Raw genomic sequence first — 20,740 nt, forward strand, 5'->3', positions numbered from 1 at the left:
CAGACGGAGTGACCACAATACAAGTTTTAACTTAATTTAATTATTTTATGAGAGAGAGTGCATGTGCATGCATGCGAGCAGGAAAGGGTCAGAGAGAGAGAGAGAGAAGGAGAGAGAGAGATCCCAAGAGGCTCCACACCGCCAGTGCAGAGCCCCACCCGGGACTTCACACAGGGCTGGATCCCATGACCATGAGATCACTCACTGAGCCAAAATCAAGAGTCAGACACTTAACTAATTTAGCCACCCAGGCACAAGTCTTTGTATTTTAGAGAGAGGTACTGAAATATTTAGGGCTGGAATGTGTCTGGAATTGGCACACAGGAAGAGAATAGGGTGAAACCAGATTGGCTGAGGTTGGGTGATGGGCTGATAGGGGTTCTTTAGACTATTCTCTCCACTTTCATGTGTTTAAAATCTTTTGTGGGGCACCGGGGTGGCTCAGTGGGTTAAGCATCCAAGTCTTGATTTCGGCTCAGGCCATGATCTCACAGTTTGAGCTGATAGCACAGAGCCTGCTTGGGATTCTCTCTCTCTCTCTCTCTCTCTCTCTCTCTCTGCCCCTCCCCTGCTTGCTCTCTTTTTTATTAAAAAAATTTTTTTTAATGTTTATTTATTTTTGAGAGACAGAGCATGAGTGGGGGAGGGGCAGAGAGAGAGGGAGACACAGAATCCGAAGCAGGCTCCAGGCTCCGAGCTGTCAGCACAGAGCCCGACGCGGGGCTCGAACTCGTGGACCGCGAGATCATGACCTGAGCGGAAGCCGGACGCTTAACCGACTGAGCCACCCAGGCGCCCCGCTCTCTCTCTTTCTCAAACAAACAAACAAAAATATTTTGTAATAAAATCTCCTTAATTAATGTAAAAAAAAAAAAAATTCTTCCCCGTCTTTTCTCTCGGGCATTTTCTCCATTTGTTAGGGCTTTCTGGCCCCTGGTAGGCACTCAATAAACACTGGGTGAGGTCTCATAGCTTAGTGGTTACCAACAGCTCTGAGGTTAAAAGTTGTTTGCTTCTTACTAGTTGTGGGACCCAGGGCAAGTCCCTTGCTTCCGTTTCTCATCTCTAAATCAGGGCTAGTAAGCTATGCCCACCTCCTAGGGTCATTATGAATACCATGACATGTCAAAGACTCACATTGTGTGGAATGTTCTCGTCTTTTTTTTTTTAAGTTTTTTTTAATGTTTTTATTTTTGAGACAGAGAGAGACAGAGCATAAGCAGGGAAGGGGCGGAGAGAGGGGGAGCCACAGAAGCGGAAGCGGGCTCCAGGCTCTGAGCTGTCAGCACAGAGCCCGGTGTGGGGCTCGAACTCACGGAGTGTGATACCATGACCTGAGCTGAAGTAGGGCGCTCAACCCACTGAGCCACCCAGGCGCCCCTGGAGTGTTCTTGTCTTTTATGTCACAATTTATTTAGGTTGATACAGTTCCTCACAAAATTAAACACAGAATTACCATAGACCCAAGCAGTTGCATTTCTGGGCATGTACCTAAAAGGATTGAGAGCAGGGACCCGAACACATATCTGTACATCCATGTTCATGGCCGCATTATCCACAATGGCCAACAAGTGGAAGCCATCCTGGTGTCCGTCGATGGATGAATGGACAAACAGGAAGAGGAATGAATATCCATACGATGCACTATTATCACTCAGCCTTTTGTCAAAAAGGGAATTCTAACACCTGCTACGATGTGGACGGACCTCGAAGGCCTTATGCTCAGTGAAGTAAGTCACATACTGTACATACATACACATAAAGAAACACATACCGTAAGATCCCACTCACAGGAGGTCCCCAGGTCCTGAGAGGAGTTCCATCCACAGAGACAGAAGGTAGATAGATGGTGGGAGCCGGGAGGGTGGTGCAGGGGCAGGGGAGTCCGTGTTTCATGGGGACAGTTTGGGGAGATGGAAGGTTCTGGAGACAGATGGTGGGGGTGGCTGCTCAACACTGAATGTACTTAATGCCACTGAACTGTATGGTGAAAAACGGTCAAGATGGCCAATTTAATGTGTTTATTTTACCATACAAAAAAAAAAAGAGACTTAAGAACAGCGCCTAGCACTGAGTGAACGTGCCGCACTTATTAAATCACAGAAATCTGAGTCATCGAAACAGCATCACTGGACTGCGTGACCCCCCAAGGGAACAGTGTCGGGTTAGTCTTGTTCCCCGGTACGTGCCTCCGGCCTGGCCAATCACAGGGGCTCAGGAAAGATCTGATCTCTGGACTACTTGGAACCCGCCAGGGTGCCTCATTACTTCACTTGGCCCACCTGAAGCCCCCACCCACTCTCTGCCCCCCTCCCCCATGCCCACACTGCCCAAATGGATTCAGCACCCCCAAGGTCTGTGTGAATGGCCCCTGGAGTGTGTGGCCCCACCAGATCCCCCCCACTGTCCCACTGGTGGCCTTGGCCCACGCTGCTCCCTGGCTCACTCCAACTCTATAGGAACGGCTCCCTGTGGCTCAGGGCTCTTCTGGAAGGCCTCTCTGGGTTTGCTCAGCCCTCCAGGCAAGGTGGCCAAAGCCTGAAATTGGGAGAGACTAGACCCCCTTCTCTGGTGGCTCTTCTAGGGGTCAAGGGTATAAGGGGCCTCATGCCAGAGGGTGGAGCTTCTATAACAGCCCCCTGCCCTCACCTGAGGGGCCACAGTGAGTCCCGTGGCTAGTGCAGGGATGGGCTGGGGGGTCCACATAGGCCTGGGCTGGGGGGGGGGGGGCACAGCCACACTTCCTATATAGTGGGAAATGGTCCTCAGGCCAGCTCTGCCCACAGGGACCAGGGGAGAAGCTGGATCCTGGGGAGAGGCAGAGAACTCCGGGCTACCTGCCTCCCTCCCCACTGGGCCCTCCTTAAAGGTCAGTCTGGGATGGGGAGAGCCGGGGTGGCTCTGGTACCAACGTTCCCCAGAGCAGCCCCTCTCGCCTGTCCTTGCGGGGACCCCAGGTGATGAGGCAGCCGTGGACAGCAGGGATGAACAACCCCAAGGCTGTGAATGAGGGGCAGTGGACACGGCTCATGACCACCCCCCCCCCCCCCCCCCCCCCCCCCCCCCCCGCCAGGAGGCACCCTTGGATCCTGGGCCGGGAAATTTAATACACCCCCCCCACCCCAGCCACAGGGGCAGCTTAGAGAGGATTCGATCCTCTCCCCCCCCACCCCCCCCAGGCCAAGGCCCCTGGGGTCAGCTCATGGGCCTCCACATTGTCCCAAGCGGGGCCTCAACCTGGTCTTCTAGCTCCCTGGGGGGCCGGGCCAGGGTGAGGCACCCCGCAGCAGGGCGTGGGCAGCGAGGAGGACCCAGCTGTGGCCGCCTGGCGGAGAGAAAGAAGACAAAGGCGCAGCGGCAGGTTTCTGTACAGGAAGTTGGAGTATACATTTTAGTAACGGGCTGAAGAAATGAGGCATCCGGGGCAACAGTGCAGGGGCCACAGGGAGAATAAGAGATCGAGAGCTGGGGTTTGGCGTAAATCTTACAAAGTGTATAAAGAATCTGTGTTTCTCTACAATAACAAAAAAACCAAAGGCTACAAGAGCGGTTGTATATACAAAACACGGAGATATTGCTTCACTTGCAAACAGGTTCCGGACCAGACGGGAGACAAGACAGAGGGGGGCACAGGGAAGGGCCGGAGAGCGCGCCGCGTGCAAAAGGAGGGGGAGGGGAGGGGGGGGTCTTCTCCCAGCATAAATCTACAGGCGGGAGCTGGAGTCGCGCACGCACGGGAGAGGTCGAAGGCGTGTGCCGGTGCGTGTGCCGGTGCTGGCTGTGCGTGGGGGGACAGGGGTGCCGAGAGCCGAGAGTGTCCGCCTGCCCCGGCCCCCTGGCGCCTTGCTCTTCGAGCATCAGCCCGGAAGGGGGTTCCGGATGGGGACCGCGGACCAGCTGGGCCAACTGGCCACAGAGGGCGGGAGGCAATCGCTCCCTGGAGTCTGCCGTGGAAAACCGGAGAAGCCCGCTCGGTGCGCCCATCCTCCTGGCCCATGCGCCCCGCCCCGCCGAGATGCACACGGAGGCCCCAGAAGAAACAGGGGCTTCCGGCTTTCCTCGAGCGAGCGGGCCGGCAGGTGCCGCCCACTCCTGTTCTTCCGGGGCCCGGCCGGCCAGCCATGCGGAGCTCGATGGGAGGGCAGGAGCCAGTCACGGAGGGGGCGGAGAGGGGAGGGCAGGGAGGACGGCAGGGGGGAGGGGCGGGCGGAGGACGAGGACGTGCACGCACGCGCGGGGCGGCGCGGGGCGGTCACAGGTTCTGGCAGCACTGCAGCTTGGTGGGTTTCTGTCCGTCGGTGGTGGGCGGCACGCTGATGTCCACCACGTTGTTGCCGGGGGACTCGTCGTGGGCAGCGCGGTCTGCAATCTGCTTCTGCGACACGATGCGGTAGATCTCTGCGGGGGGGGGGGGGGGGGGGAGCAGTGGGGGGAGCAGGGGGTGAGGGCGCTGTGCGCCCCGCCCCCCTGCAGGGCTCATCTAGACCTCGCGCCTTGCCCCCGCCCCCCCCAGGCTGAGCCCACAGCCCCCACTGTGCCCCCCGTCAGGTCAAGGGGAACCGTGGCAGGGGGTGGGCTCCTGGAGGTTTCCATCCTCACCCAGTGCTGGCTGTGTGCTCAGCAAGGCAAGACCGTATCTGGTCACATATAGCCCTCCCCCCCCCGCCCGGCCTTTTATCCTGTAAGATCAGAGCTCCCCCCCCATCCCCCCGAGAATAAACTCTCAGAAGCCCGAGGGCCCTGCGCCCCTGATGCCGCCTGCTCCGCAGCTGCCCAAGCTGACTGTTCTCTGGTGAAGCCAGGGAGGGCCCCCCTGGAGAAGCTGGGTGGAAGGAGGGTCTCTATGTCCTGAGTGACAGCAGGGCCGCGATCTGGCCTGAGCCCATGGAGCACGCCATGTCTGTTCTCAGTCCAGACCCACTCACAGGTTTAAAGAATAAAGCTCCAGAGGTTATGTTCCGGAGCCTGCAACCCCAGTGGCAGGTGCTCCCGTCACGCCCGCCCTCCCCAGGCACGCGGGGGGCCACCATGGCTTCAGCCAGGCCCTGTGACCACCTGTGAGGATGTTCTTGAAAGCTTCCTCTACGTTGGTGGAATCCAAGGCTGAGGTCTCAATGAAGGACAAGTTGTTCTTTTCTGGAACAAAAAGAATAATGCCCAGGTGAGCGGGGAGGTGGTGGAGGGTGCTGTCCTGCGCCCTCTCGGGGACCCTGCTTGCCTGGCCCAGGAAAAAGAAGGGTTGGGGTCAAAGGGAGAGGACCGAGATGCCCACGCATCAGGAAGGGGAAGCTGGCACTGAGGCCGTGGGCACAGACAGGGAAGATGGCAGGGGCCGGGGTGGGGGTGCTGCTTGACTTCCAGATGCTTCTCCGATGCCTCAGTCGCATGCCTTTCGGGAATGCGGCCCGTGGGGGAAGCCCCGGCAGCCCCCAGCCTCACCCGCTCCGGCCCAGCGTGACTCACCTGCAAAGGCACGAGCCTCGTCAGTGGGCACGGCCCGCAGGTGGCGCAGGTCACTCTTGTTGCCCACCAGCATGATGACGATGTTGCTGTCGGCGTGGTCCCGCAGCTCCTTCAGCCAGCGCTCCACGTTCTCGTAGGTCAGGTGCTTGGCGATGTCATACACCAGCAGGGCACCCACCGCGCCGCGGTAGTAGCTGTGGGGCAGGACGCGGGGCGCGGGGCCCAAGCCTGAGCCGGCCGCCAGTTCCCTGCACCAGGCTCCGGGGGCGGCATTCCTCAGCCCACACACAGAGCAGGAGGCACAGGGCCCGCCCGAGGGGCAGCCGTGGTGGCCTCACGGGAGATGCTTGTATCCCGAGGTTCAGGCTCTGCTCCCCAGGTTCAGCTGGGGAATACGGGACCAGAGGAAGTAGTCTGGGACCCAAAGTCAGAAGACACCCTTGGGGTCGGCCACAAAAGGGGAGAAGGAAAGGGCCACTGCTGGGCAAGAGAGAGCTCCAGCGCCCACCAAAGGCTCGGCCAGCCTGACCACCAAGGAGGCTGACGGACACACACCCATCCCGAGGGATTAAGGACATGAGAAGGTGACCAGCGGGGGGAGTCCGGAGGACGCAGCCGGCGAGTCCTACCCATCCTTCTCCCCAGGGCCCCCCCCCCCCCCACGGCTGCCTGCATCACCCCGGCCCTGTCGCTCACGCAGAGGTGATGGCACGGTAGCGCTCCTGGCCGGCGGTGTCCCAGATCTGCGCCTTGATGGTCTTGCCGTCCACCTGGATGCTGCGGGTGGCAAACTCCACGCCGATGGTGCTCTTGCTCTCCAGGTTGAACTCGTTGCGGGTGAAGCGTGACAGCAGGTTGCTCTTCCCCACGCCTGAGTCCCCAATGAGCACCACTTTGGGGGCAGGAGGGACACGGGTAAGGCTCTGCGGGCCGGCGTCCCCGAGCCAAGGCCCACACACCACCCACGTCCACCTATAGAACGGTGGCGTCCCAGGTGCGGAGCCAACTCGGAAACCGACATCGGGGCGGTCGGAGCCCGAGGCACCGCGTTTCCCGGGGCAGAAGCAGAGGCTCTGGGCTTCCAGAAGCACAGCCACTGCGGACAGCACGACACCCCTGCCGTCTCTGGTCTCTTCAGAGCAGAGCGGCCTCAGCTGCGGTGTAGGGACCCAGACATTCTGGCAGGCAGGCAGGGTGGGGATCCCACTCGGAACCCCTGAACCTCCACGGCAGCCCGGTGGCCAAGAAAGCTCCAGGGCTGGGCAACCTTGGGCAAGTCACTTAACCTCTCTGGGCTGCCTTTTCTGCAAGAGGGGGACTCGAGGAGAAATGGCAGGATCAGAACTCCGCTAGCATCTAGCGTGCTAAGACAGGCAGGGGAGCGGTTATTACTACAGTTCCCCTAGGTTCTTACCTGCAGGGGTCTGTCTCTGGAGCTGTAAGTAACAGGAAATGGGAAGCCTCACCCCCGCGCCCACCCTCTGCTTCCTTCTGGAGAGCTGCTGCAAGCCAATCCACATTCGGGCCCCAGCACAGTCACAGCTGGCTCATGCGGAACAGGAATGTGCCCTCTGGATGCAGCTGGGAGGGGACAGAGCCTGCCACCCCCACGGCCCCAGAGTCAGCCCTTTCTGCAGACATCCAGAGCAAGAGTCGTCCTGAAGAGGGCAGAGCAGGCCCCTCCAGTCTCTGCCTTTATCCCTCTCTTTCCCAAGTTTCCTACCCCAGCCATAGAAGCATTGCCTCTAGGGACCAAGGTGCCCCAGGCTCTGTGACAGGGCCACATGACATGGTCCAGGAGTCTGAGCCCAAGAGGCTGTCCTTAGACCCAGGTAGTCTCACGTCTGTGTGTGCACAGTGTATGTGCCGCGCACACACGCGCGGCTATATGTACAACGTAGAAGAAACAGTACGCGGCTGTCTGGCCAGAGACCCCAGGCGGAAACTACACGTGGGGGCCTTGGGCTCTGGCACCCAAGGGTGGGTCTGTCCAGTGGAAAGTCACGGGGGCTGTAGGCTTGGTCACCCACAGCCCTAGTTAAAAGTTTTTCCTCGGTGGAAAGTTGTATATGTGCATGCCCAAATTCCCACGGCTTCTGACCGGCATCACTGCCCCCACTCTGGTCCGCAACACACGCGTCCCTGCAGCCCTGGTGGTTACGCTCGTACCAACAGGCTGTTTTCCTGGAGGCCACCAGAGGGCGCCTGTGAGCTGCCAAGCCAGGCCCCGCCCTCCTCTGCCCACAGCCTTCCAGGGCGCCCACCTCCCTGGGGTAAAAGTCCAAGTCCAGGCCCACCCACAGAGCCTTGCATGACCTGCCCCGTGCCCTCCCTGCCCTCCCCTCCTCCCTCTCTCCCTCTCGCCCACTCTGCTCCTGCCACACGGGCCTCCTCACCAGGACTAGGAGATATACAGGGGCACGTTGCACTTCGCCTGGACCATTCTTCCCCAGGTACCTGCCTGGTGTCTGCCCTCGTCTCCTCGGTGTGGTCCCTCTGATGGCACTCGACCAAAGAGGCCTTCGCTGCCATCCGCTTAAAAGCCCACTCCCTGCCCCACCTGACTTCCTCCACAGCTCTCCCCACTCTCTCACACTGCAGCCTTCACTTATTTATTTAGTCTTTCCCACTGGGCTACAAGGGCAGGAACCTCAGACAGTCTCCTTCCCTGCTGGGTCCCGGCCTGGTGCAGCGCCCAGCACGCAGGAAGCACCTGATCCACGCCTGCAGAATGAACCGATGCCAAGGCGGCCGGTGGGGCGTCCCAGCCTCCCTGCCCCCTGGAAGATGCCCAGGTTACCATCCTCAGGCCGCAGGTGAGGAGGCAGGCAAGGCACCCAGGACCCAGCACCCTCTCTCGGCCGGCTACTTTAGAGCCAAGAACACTAAGAGCAAGAAGAATGTTTAATGAGCCTGTACTGGGATGACTCGGTCGGTTAAGCGTCCGACTTCAGCTCAGGTCATGATCTCGCAGTCTGTGGGTTCAAGCCCCACATGGGGCTCTGTGTTGACAGCTCAGAGCCTGGAGCCTACTTCGGATGCTGTGTCTCCCTCTCTCTCTCTCTGCCCCTCCCCTGTTCATGCTCTGTCTCTTTCACTCTCAAAAATGAATAAATGTTAAAAAAAAATTTTTTTTAATGAGTCTGTACTAAGAAAGCCCTTGATAGACCCCCCTCACACACGTCTCATGTAACCTTTACAGGTTAGGAAGCGGGAGAATGCCAAGCCTAACGAGGGCTCACTCCTACCTCCCAACCATGCTCACCAGACAGTGACTTGCCCAGGTCCTCCTGGCTGGAAAGCTGTCCATCACGATTTGAACCCATGTCTTCTGCATCCAGGGGTGAGCTCGGGGCGGGGCAGGGCGGGGGGGGGAGGGGCTTCCTGACCCTTGGAATACATGGCAAACTCCTGCTCATCCTTCAAAACCCCTCAAGTCAGGCCTCTCCTCTCCCCTCAAACCACCATGTGGCCTGGCCCACGACACCTGTGATAACAGGGCCAGTGTTCTCTTGTGACACTGGGGGTGCCCAACAGAAGATGGCGAGCTGACTTCAGAGAAAGGTGGAAAGAGTGGGGACGGACATGGGCCCGTGGCTCTCAGCCATGCTGTGGGGCCCACCACCTACACCCCCAAGCCCTCCCCTCCTTCCCACGCAGCCAGGGGGACCTGGCCAAGGCTGGAGGGGTGTGCTCACAATTTTTATACCCTTAGGAATAGAACAGGAAATGACCAAGAGGGTGCCTTTTGGGCCCTGCCCTGTATCCCCACCCCTACCTGCTCCCTCCCTTCCCAGCCTTGGCACAACTATACAACTTCAGAGTCCCCTTGGCCCCACCCACTCTGCTGTGGCCTAGCCAACAAGCCCCTTAGCACCTCGGGCCAGGCTCAGCCCTAAAGGCTTTGTGACTGTGTTCTCAGGGCCACCCCTGGGACAAATGTTCATATTATCATTCCCCTTCTACAGCTGGGGACACTCAACCCAGAGTGACAAAGTTCCTGGTCCAGGGTCCCCCAGTGAGAAAGTGGAGGCCAGAGCAGGATGAGAGCCACCAGCCACGGCCCAGATGAACGACGGGAAGGCCAGGCTGCTTGGACAGTCTCTGGCACACGGTGCCCAACGCAGAGAGGTGGCCGGTGGGGCAGTGGCCAGGCCGGCCCCTTGTGCAGGCTGGGAATGAGAACGGCATTGTCCAAGGCACAAGTGATCTACTGTCTTGGGGGAAATAAAGGGCCCTTGAGGACACAGCCCGTAGAATTTCCACAGAAGTTGGTGGCACCAATGGCCACAGAAACTGCCTCCCTGGACATGCCATTTGGCTGGCAGAGCAGGCAAGCCCAGTTGGCAAAAACAAGGAGCTGGCGCTTCTTAAGGCCCAGGGTCCTCTGACCTGCCCCACGATAGCACGGCACCCCTGAAGCCCGTACTCAGGACACTCATGGACTGAGTGGCCATTTGCGGGGATAGGGGAGCTGGCTCCCCTACTCCAGCAAGAACAGGACCCTGCCTCTCCTGCAGGAAGCCAGCCCTGACCATCCCAGGCCCCAGGGACTGGCGCTTGGGGGCGATCTTGCCACAGCCATGCCCTGGGGCATCAGAGTAGACGACAGACAGGTGCCCAAAGCCAGGACACAGGGAAGGCTGCTCACTGGAGGAAGATGGTGCGCTTGGGTCCTTACTGGCGGGTCTGGTGGGGGCCCTGCCCGGGCTGGAGAGCCAGGAGGCTGCCTCGGAAGCACTCAGCAGAGGCGGGTGAGCACTGGGGCCTGGCCTGTTCCCTGGGTGCCGGCTGCAACTCTCTGCTCGACCCCTTTCCCAAAAGGACTTGAAGATGGTCCAGGAGTAGACAAAGCCTGGAGGACAAGGTCCTGGGCTACCTCAGCAGCGTCCCACTTCGACCCACATCCTCACAGGCTAGGTGAGTGGCCAGGGGCTCTAGGAAGTCCTCGGCGGCCCTTGGGGACATAGCTGCTCTCACTGTGGACCCCGCAGCCTGGCCTACCAGAAGAGAGGTCAGAGGTGGCCCCCAGGGATTGATCTGCAGGCTGGGAAAATAGCCCCATGGCTGACAGGATAAAATGTTAGCAGGATAAACGTGCAGATCTATAATTAGGTACAAATAAACAACCTTACTCCTGTGGGAGGAGGGGAATGTGCAGTGAGGAAAACACCCAGGGGGATTCTATTGGCCTTGGTCTTGGAGGTCAAGGGAGCTAACGTGTGATGTGGCTGCCAACATAACCAAGGCGGTGGCAGGAGGGCTAAACAAGGGGCAGGCTGTGTCCCGGGTGTAAAGTGTGGCCTCTCCGTGCCAAGGGAAGGGCCAGAAGGTGACTAAAGCCTGGGGGAGGCTGAGCACAGGGTTGGGGGCAGGAGGATCATTGGCCCCCCTGCTCCTGAATGGCCCCCTCCCACCAGGAAGCAGGGCTGGCAAGCCTCGAGGTCAGAAAGTTGGCCCCTGTGGGGTGCCTGGGTGACTCAGTTGGTTAAGCATCTGACTCTTGGTTTTGGTTCAGATCATGATCTCACGGTTCGTGAGTTCAAGCCCCTCGTTGGGCTCTGTGCAGATGGCATGGAGCCCGCTTGGGATTCTCTCTCTGCCCCTCCTTTGCTCATGCACACACTCTCTCTCTCTCTCTCTCTCTCAAAAAGAAGCAAAACATTTGATAAAAAAACAAACAAACAAAAAAGAAAGTTGGCCCCTGTCACCCCTTCTGGTACGCTCTTACCTTGTGCACTTGTCTAATGCCCAGACCTGCCCCTCTGCAGGCCACAGGGGTCTTAGGAGGGTCTGGGGCGACAGTATATTCATGTTTCTGTCTCAGCTGTCTTGTCACTGGCAAGTGATGGGACAGTGGTGGCTTGCCTACCTGCTGGCTTCTTTTCCTTTCTTCTGTATGTGCCAGACCCACCCCGTTTCCTTTTCCCGTTTAAGTGAGTGAAAAACTGAGTGGATTTAAAGAGATACATGAAAAGACAATGAGGAGACCTCCAATAAGGCATCCGTGTGGATAGGTGGTCTCAGATGACTGCAGTCTGGGAAGTACTGACCTTGTGGGTTAGACTTTCACTCCTAACTCTGCTTGGAAAGGTCAGCAGGGCACCTGCCAACTCAGGAAACGAGGCCAGTGGGGGAGGAAAGCAGGACGGGCAACCTCCCCACCCCCACCCCTGCCAATTGCCGCAGAAGTCAGATCTGTGTTTCCAGGAAGCAGACTCTGGAGATTGAGTCCCGGGAAGCACACAGCCGCCCCACTGCCCCTGACCCAGTAACGGTGCTTCTGGGAACGTACTTCAAAGAAATAACCCAAAGGGCAAAAGATGACTGGGAAAAACACTGAGCTGAGTTATTTATAACAGCAAGTGCTTGAAAATAACAAGTGGGAAAGGACCATCAAAACCTGGCGGTGACTCCTGGGGAAACGCCCCCTGCCCTGGGGGTCCCCATCCAGGCGGGTGACCAGTCAGGACCTGGGGAGCAGTGGCCTCCGGGCACCAGCTGCAGCAGGATGGAGTCCGGTCCACCTGTCGCCAGTCCCCAAAGCCCTGATTGAGCTTCCCCGGCCCCTAACGTGAGACCCCAAGGCTCAGTCAGGCCTCGGACTGATGCTTGCTGACCACACAGCTTCACCTGCCAGTGACGTATCAGCCTGCACACAGCTCCTTGGGCCCACGGTGCTGTGTGCCAACTCTGGGCCTTTGCATGGGCCTTCCCCCAGCCCGGAAGCCTCTCACCACATGGATATCCCAGGTAGGGAGCGCTCCACCTGGCTCTCCACAGCCCCAAGATCCCCAGGCTCCCAGCCCCAACGTGTTAGAGGAGACCACAGACACAATGGTCAGCGACGGACACAGACTGCACTCCCAGGGATCTCCAGGCTTGCCCAACGAGGGGGAGATACCAACAGCTGGTTTGGGAGGCAGACCCTCAAGCGGCAGGCGGCAGGACAATGGTGTCTCACGGGGCCCCAGGGTAGCTATCAAGGGCAACCACTGTCGTCCAGGGAGCCCAGAACGGACAGCACAGGACCTGGCCAAAGCCCAGGTTGGCACCGTGAAGCCAGTGACTCTGAAATCAGTGCACAACGCCAGCGATGCGGATGGCGGGAGTCTTCCCAGCTGGGGCTGCAGGCTGAGGGAGCTAGGCCAGCAATGGCTGCCTGACCTGCCGAGGTCTCACTCGAGGCTCTAGAGCCCTCTGTCCCTTGGGCAGGGACGATCCTCCAGCAGGCTGGCGGAAAGCAGGCCTACCAGTGCGCATGTGTGGGGAGAGGTGGTCTGATAAGCTTATTAGTCCCATATATACTCCTTAGGTGGTAAAGCCCACAGCTGACCTGGATTCAAATCCTGCTCCAACACGTGCCCTCTCTCTCTGGGTCTCAGTTTCCAAGTCCACAGAGAGAGGCTGGAGAATATCGACGACTTCACAGGGCTGGGGTGAATTCATGCAACGAATTCATGAGCGGGAATGCTTGGGAAAGGGCGGGTACTTCGATAATTAAGAGTTCTGAGAGCTCAAAGATAATAGTTGCGGTTAACCAGCAAGCCTCGCACACACAGTCCCCCCGCCAGGCGCCCCTCCAAGCAATTCTGGGTCAGCACCCCACTCCAGGGTCCCCTACCACACACCTCAACCCCTACCATGCCGTCTCTTCCCGCCCCCAGACATGCTGCTACCAATCAGGGCTGGCTCCTCCCACTCCGCGAGAGCACCACCCCCACCTGCCCCGTCCCAGCCCACTTCTTGGGCACGCCCACCATGCCCTAGCCCCGCCTCTGGCGGCCCCGCCCCCGTCTCGAATGGAGCTTTCCACCCAGCCCGGCCCGCCAAACGCTGGGGAGGCCCGGCTCCTGGAGGCCCCGCCCCTAACGGCCTCTCCCACCGCTTCGGGCCCCACCCCCTCTCGGCCCCAGCCCCGCCTCGGCGCATCCAAGGCCCCCAGGCCTCTCTGGGCCGCCGGTCCGGTCCGCAAAGCTGACTGAGCCCAGACTTCCCTGGCCTTCCCGGCTGCCTGACCCGCCGGGCCCCAAGTCCCGGGCTCCGGCCTGGGCCCAGCAGTCTGGAGCGCAGCCTCGGTCCGCCACCTCCCCGTCGTCCCCTCGCCCGTTTGTGTCCCACCGACCGCACCTTTGAATAGGTAGTCGTACTCGTCGTCCCGGGTCCCCATTGTCCTGGCGCTTCCGGCGGGATCGGCGACTCCGCAGCCCCACCACAAACACCCGACGGGGGCGGAGCCGGCGCCGCGCAGAGCGGCGGATGGATGACCAATAAGAGGCGGGTGGCGTAGCGACCGGCACCCAAGGCAACCAATTACAGGCGGAAGCAGAGCCTCAGGGGTGGGCGCTGCCTGGGATCCACCCCTCTCGCCCTCGGTCTCCTGGAGAAAGGCGGAAGGAATGCGGACCTTTTTGAAGTGACGGCCGCGTCAGCCTATCAGAGGTGGGCTCTGGAAGGCGGGGCGGAAGACTGTAAGAATGAAACAGATTGATGGAGCGAGTAACCAATGAGAGGCCTGATTCAGGAGGTCCCGGAGTACCAGAGGACCTGTCCGGGAAGGGAAATGGGTCTACGTCCAGGTAATGTTACGCTATTTAACGTCCCGATGACGTCATAGGTCAATACGCTCTGCTCTGCCTCCTCCGCCTTGGCAAATGACCGTTTCCGGGGGCCTCTGAGCTGGTGGGGGAGGGGGGATTTCCACCTAGTGTTTCCCTGTCCTCGCTTGGTTGGGTTTCCATCACTACGTTTCTGAGTCATTAAGATACCCCTCTACCTCAGTTTTCTCTGCTACATAACGGAAGGAACTCACCTCCTGGAATCTTTTGAGGATAACTAGATCAATTCCCTAAACACTCAGTAAATCAACCATCCACTTTCTGTCATTAAGTCTTTAACAGATATTTATGAAATCCTTCCTGGACGTCAGACTCCTCCAACATGATCTCCCCTTCTATAAATCCTCGCCTTGTTTTATTTCGCCTCCTCACCTCCCCACCCCGAGGGTTTATCACTACCTGACATTAGATGATGTATTTCTGGGGGGGGTCTGGCGGGCCCAGTCGGTGGAGCCTATGACTCTTGATCTCAGGGTGGGGAGTTTGGGCCCCACGTTGGGCGTAGAGCTTATTTAAAAAAAAAAAAGAAATATATATATATATATATATATATATATATATATATATATATATACATAAATAAATAAATATATATAAATATATATGTGTGTATATATATTTCTTGATCCAGTAATCTCTTTAGTCCCCTGCCAGCAGAACATCAGCCCCATGAAGGCAAGGACTATCTGTCACTGTGGGTGCTGTGTCCCCAGTGCTCAATGTATAGTTGATCAGTGATGAATAATATAACCAGAGAGCTCTGTGCTAGTTATTTTGTTATGACCATAATTGTAATTATTATAATTGCCTCCTAGCCCTCATCCCTGGATTGTCCAACAGGCATCTCAGACACTAATTTGGTCTCTTCTTCCAGGTCTACTCCTCCCCCTGTGACTGTGTTCTCCCCACACCACCCCCTACCTCGTGCTGCTCCAATGCCCATCTCACAGCCAAAGGTCATGAACTCCTCTCTCTCCTCCTCTCTTAGTCCCCTGCTTCTTCCTCCCCTCTTTTCCCTCAGTTGCATTATTCTGTTCCTCTTCCCTCCTAAGTTTCTGACCACTTCTCACCCCCTCAATCCTAGACCTGTCGTTAGTCCCTGGACCAGTACAGTTGTCCAGTACAGAATCTTTTTCCTGTACTCAAACTTGCCACCCCAAGATCAAGAGTCATATATTCTACCGACTGAGCCAGCCAGGCGCCCCAGTCAGAGCAGTCTTTTATTTTATCTCATCTTTTAAAGTTTATTTATTTGAGAGAGAGACTGCATGCGCAGTCAGGAGAGGGAGAGAGAGAGGGAGAGAAGGAATCCCAAGCAGGCTCTACAGGAGGCTCAAACTCAGGAACCCATGAGATCATGACCTGAGCCCAAATCAAGAGTCAGATGCTTAACCGTCTGAGCCACCCAGGAGCCCCTAGGGCCGTTTTTTAAAACATAAGTCAGATTGTCTCACTCTGCTGTTTAAAAATCTTTCGGTTCTTCATTTAGTAAACATTTACTAAGCACATGCTAAGTGCCAGGTAGGACTCTAGGTGCTAAGGATACAGTATCGAATGAGACAAAGTCCCAGCCCTCACAGAGCTGACAGTCTGATGGGGTCAGGCAGATGAAAAACCAGTAAACAACATGCACAAGGTAGTTTCAGAATGGGAGGCGTGCAGTGAGGGGAATGACTCACATTATGTGATCCTGGCGTTCCTTAGCTAGGGACCCAGGGAAGGCATCCTGGAGCAGATGGCGTTTGCCCTAAGTTTGGGGAAAGGGGAGGAAATGGTGGGAACAGCATTTCGGGGGGGACACAACAGCAAGTGAGAGAGACTCTGATGGATCTGAACAGCCAGATGGCCGTGGTGGCTGAAGAATTGGATCCAGGGACCAAGAGCTCAGAAGAGGTGAAAAAGCCGAGACCGGAAGCCAGACCAGAGTGGCCCCTCCCAGGCTTTGTCGGCACACTCCTGGGTGGCTGGCTTGAAGAGCACATTCCTGCTCAAACCCCCTCCCGCCCCCAGTTCACCATCCCCACTTCCTGCCCAAATGCTGCAGACAGGGGGCGCTATGCACTGATTCCCCCAGCGAGCTTCACTTTCTGATGACGTCACTAGGCTTTTGATGTCACTGTGTCCTCTTCCTGGAATGTCCTCTCCCTCCCCCACCTTCTTGGTGGAATTTTCATCCTTCTTTGAAAATTGCCTGAAAAGTCATCTTCACCCTGAAGCTTTTTCTCCTGTCTGAGTCAGGGTCCCTTCTCCTGCCCCCCCACCCCCCCAGCGTAGCTCAGAGTGATAATAGTATTTGTAATGACGACTGATGTTTATATTGTGTGCTCACTACTAGCCAGACGCTGTCTGGGCTGCTTTTCATTTACTGCTGCATGAAATCCTCACAGCACCAGGAGAACAGAAAGGGGTGGGAATGGAAGGGTGGGGTACCAGTGCCCCCCCCCTCCCATTTTCCAGATGCAGGAGCTGAGGCCATCAAGCTTTAGTACACAGTCTCTAGTCAACCAGGAGAATGATGTCGCTGAAGAGCTGAATGGGTCTGGATTCACATCCTGGCTCTTGTTTGGTTCCCAGTCATGGTGGTTGTTCTTTGTGTTGTTCCTGGAGATGGAAGAGAGGAGGAGAAGGGACAGTTTGGGGGGGGGATGAGCTTTCTTGGCAGAGCTTGAGAATTGAAATGGCATAGGTGGGGGACCCCCTCCCCTGCCAACCTCCACAGATGGGACTTCCCACCAGTTCCAACCACAACGGGCTCAAGGGAGACTCTGCAAGCCCGCCTGGTACAGGACACCCCCAGACAAGGAGCCTGGAGGGAGTCTGGCCTCCAGCTGAGGAGTTCATCACCCGTCCTCAGCCAGGGCCCCACGGAAGTTACTGTGTCCCAGCATCATCCAGGAAGAGTCACCGGAGAAGAAAGTCACAGACTTTTCTTCTACCAAAAGAGGCCCCCTACTACCTTAGGAGCACTTAGGAGGCATATTAGAAAAAATATATTCCCCTGTTAAAACAGCAGCTAAGGGACACATGGGTGGCTCAGTCGATTAAGTGTCTGAAGTTTCCGACCCTTGATCTCAGTGTTGTGAGTTCAAGCCCCATGCTGGGTGTGAAGCCTACTTAAAAACAAAAACAAAAACAACAAACGAACAACACACACACACACACACACACACACACACACACACAGCAGCTGGGCCCTCAGGACACAGACAGATGTTGCCTTTCCCTAACATGTGTCCTGGAGATAAGGCATCACATATTCCAAGCCATAAGATAGGAGTGACAATTGTAGGCAGTACATTAAATAGCATTGACCCACAAGCTGAGAAAGTCTTAACTTTTTCCCAGTTTTGAAGTATTTTATCATCTATCAAGGAGAAAGGCTTCTTTCTTGCTCATCCATCCATCTTTTTTTCTCATTTTTTTAAAAATTTTTTTTTCAACGTTTATTTATTTTTGGGACAGAGAGAGACAGAGCATGAACGGGGGAGGGGCAGAGAGAGAGGGAGACACAGAATCGGAAACAGGCTCCAGGCTCCGAGCCATCAGCCCAGAGCCCGACGCGGGGCTTGAACTCACGGACCGCGAGATCGTGACCTGGCTGAAGTCGGACGCTTAACCGACTGCGCCACCCAGGCGCCCCTGCTCATCCATCCATCTTGAACGGTTTTCTAGCCCCATCTCCCCTTTTTATACAGAGCCCTGAGGCAGACTGAGAGCCTTCAGAAGGCAACAGGATCTGGCTAGAATTTTCTTGCCCACATTTTATTGTGAAGTTTTAAAAATACGCAGAAAAATGGGAAGAACTGTACAGAGAATACCTAGATTCCACTATTAACATTTTGCTTTATTATACACCCATCTCTCTATCCAACCAGCCATCATCTTATTTTTTGATGCATTTCAAAGAAAGTTGAAAATTTGGAGGACTCTAATGTATAGCACGGTGATTTTAGTTAGTACTTGAAAGTTGCTAAGAGAGGAGACATTAAATGTTCTCACCACGGGGGTGCCTGGGGGGCTCGGTCAGTCGAGCATCCAACTCTTGATTTTGGCTCAGGTCATGATTTCATGCTTCTGTGAGTTTGAGCCCCACATCCGGCCACGTGCTGGCAGTATGGAGCCTTCTTGCGATTCTCTCCCCCCCCCCCCCCCCCCCACCTGCTCCTCCCGTGCTTTCTCTCTCTCTCCCAACAAATAAACAAAATAAATAAATGTTCTTACAACAACAACAAAAAGAAAGAAAGAGAACTATGTAATGTGATGGAAGTGTTAGCTACCACTAGGGTGGTAATCATTTCACAATATATAGGTGTATGAAATCAACACATTGTACACCTTAAACTTACACAATATCATATGTCAGTTGTATCTAAAAAAGCTGGGGAAAAAATGAAAGAAAGTTGAATACATTAGTCTACTTCCCCTTGTAAACGCTTCAGCATGCATGTCATCAACTCGAGTTCAATATTCGTTTATGGCTCTTTTTGTGTTTTCTTCTTCTGAGGTGAAAATTACATACAATGCAATATAGATCTTCAGTGTCCATTCACAGAGACAAAGGCATATGGCGGAGTAACCCATCTCTAGGAAGGCTCAGAACGTCACCATCACCGGGGAAGGCTGCCTCATGCCCACTTCTCAGTCAAATCCCGCCCATTTTTCCAGTGTCAACCACTATTTGTATTTTTCCCCCCACTCAAAAGTGCCTCACTTTGGACCATCAATTACAGGCCAAACTGTCTGTGATAGGAAGGGCTTTGAAGGTAAGCTTGATGAGAGCAGGAATCTTTCTGTTCACTAGGATTTAGTTTCCAAACATTTACTACAAGGGTTTGGCATGTAGTAAGAACTCTATAAATATGAGTTGAATTTCTATACATATTTTTATGTAAGTAAGGCCAACTTTTTAAAAAAGCCAACTTAGGGGCACCTGGGTGGTTCAGTCAGTTAGGCCTCTCTCTCTCTCTCTCTCTTTTTTTTTTTAAGCTTATTTATTTACTTTGAGAGAGAGAGCACAGGGGAGGGGCAGAGAGAGAGAATTCGAGAGAATTCCAAGCAGGCTCCACACCGTCAGCACAGAGCCCGATGTGGGTCTCGAACTCATGAACTGTGAGACCATGACCTGGAGTCAAAACTAAGAATTGGATGCTTTTTTTAATTTTTTTATTTACATTTATTTATTTATTTTTGAGAGACAGAGAGAGACAGAGCACAAGTGAGGGAGGGGCAGAGAGAGAGAGGGAGACACAGAATCCCAAGCAGGCTCCAGGCTCTGAGCTGTCAGAGCCTGACGCGGGGCTCGAACTCACAAACCGTGAGATCATGACCTGAGCCAAAGTCGGACGCTTAACTGACGGAGCTACCCAGGCGCCCCCCAAGAGTTGGATGCTTAACCAACTGAGCCACCAGGCCTCTCTGCAGGCTGTGCAGAGCCTGCTTGGGATTCTCTCTCTCTCTCTGCCCCTCCCCCCCTCAAAATAAATGAACATTTTTGAAAAATAAAAAATAAATAAAAGAGCCAACTTAAAGGAAAACTTTGGCTGATGTGGCAAAAAATGTAAAGAATCTACCCAAAGCACTGCTTTCATGTAAACACTAGAACTATACTGGCCAGTATGGTGGTCATTAGCCTCTTGGCTACTGAGCCCTTGCAATACGGCCAGTCCGAATTAAGATGTGTCATAAGCGTAAACCAAACACTGGATTCCAAAGCCTTAGTACAAAAAACAACCAGTGTCAAATATCTCATTAATGACTTGTGTATCACTCACATGTTGAAATGATAATATTTTGGTTACATTGGGCTTGATAAAAATACATTTCTAAAATTAATTTCATCTGTTTCTTTTTTTTCTTTGTTTTTTTTTCTCCCTTTTTTTTTTTAATTTTTTTTTCAACGTTTATTTATTTTTGGGACAGAGAGAGACAGAGCATGAACGGGCGAGGGGCAGAGAGAGAGGGAGACACAGAATCGGAAACAGGCTCCAGGCTCTGAGCCATCAGCCCAGAGCCTGAGGCGGGGCTCGAACTCACGGACCGTGAGATCGTGACCTGGCTGAAGTCGGACGCTTAACCGACTGCGCCACCCAGGCGCCCCTTTTTCTCCCTTTTTTTAAATGTGACTATTAGAAAAAAATTAAAATGCATGACTCACATTATATTTCTATCAGATGGCTGGGTGCTAAACAGTTCATTGTGATTCACATGTGTTAAGTATGATGAAGAAGGCGTTCTCAGGGCGCCCGCATGGCTCAGTCAGTTGAACATCCAGCTGTTGATTTTGGCTCAGGTCACGGTCTCAGGGTTTCGTGGGTTGGTGCCCTGCGTCAGACTCTGTGCACTGACGGGAACGCAGCCTGCTTGGGATTTCCCTCTCTCCCTCTCTCTCTGCCTCCCCCCGTTGCTCATGCTCTAGCTCTCTCAAAATAAATAAATAAATAGATAAACTTAAAAAAAGGGGGGGGCGGGGTTCTCATTTTCTCTATTACCTGCTTCCAGAAGGACTGAATGAGGGTCTTGGTTTTTGAAAAACAAAAATTGAGATCCACGTCGTGAAATAATATATGGAGGAAATCGAAATCAGTTGTAGGACCAATCGGCATTGTCCTCGAAGGACCTGGGAGTGTTCACCCTCTACCCTGGGAACATATTTATGTGGA

The 20,740-nt window shown here is 55.2% G+C and overlaps 1 protein-coding gene and 1 long non-coding RNA gene across 2 annotated transcripts; one reads left to right on the top strand and one right to left on the bottom strand.

The window, feature by feature from the left end:
* Positions 1 to 3,362: 3,362 nt before the first annotated feature.
* RAB11B (RAB11B, member RAS oncogene family) lies at positions 3,363 to 13,727 on the bottom strand. Its single transcript, XM_003981782.6, has 5 exons — positions 13,594 to 13,727; positions 6,160 to 6,355; positions 5,464 to 5,657; positions 5,056 to 5,136; positions 3,363 to 4,398 (listed from the first exon to the last, which is right to left on the bottom strand). Exons 1-5 carry the CDS (start codon positions 13,631 to 13,633, stop codon positions 4,253 to 4,255), a joined length of 657 nt encoding a protein of 218 aa, XP_003981831.1. The 5' UTR covers positions 13,634 to 13,727; the 3' UTR covers positions 3,363 to 4,252.
* Positions 13,728 to 13,861: 134 nt separating this feature from the next.
* LOC123382025 lies at positions 13,862 to 20,715 on the top strand. Its single transcript, XR_006589783.1, has 3 exons — positions 13,862 to 14,042; positions 18,586 to 18,844; positions 20,580 to 20,715. It is a non-coding gene; the product is annotated as an uncharacterized LOC123382025 (long non-coding RNA).
* Positions 20,716 to 20,740: the final 25 nt, after the last annotated feature.

Source organism: Felis catus, chromosome A2 (assembly GCF_018350175.1).
Source record: "Felis catus isolate Fca126 chromosome A2, F.catus_Fca126_mat1.0, whole genome shotgun sequence".
Lineage (NCBI taxonomy): Eukaryota > Metazoa > Chordata > Mammalia > Carnivora > Felidae > Felis > Felis catus.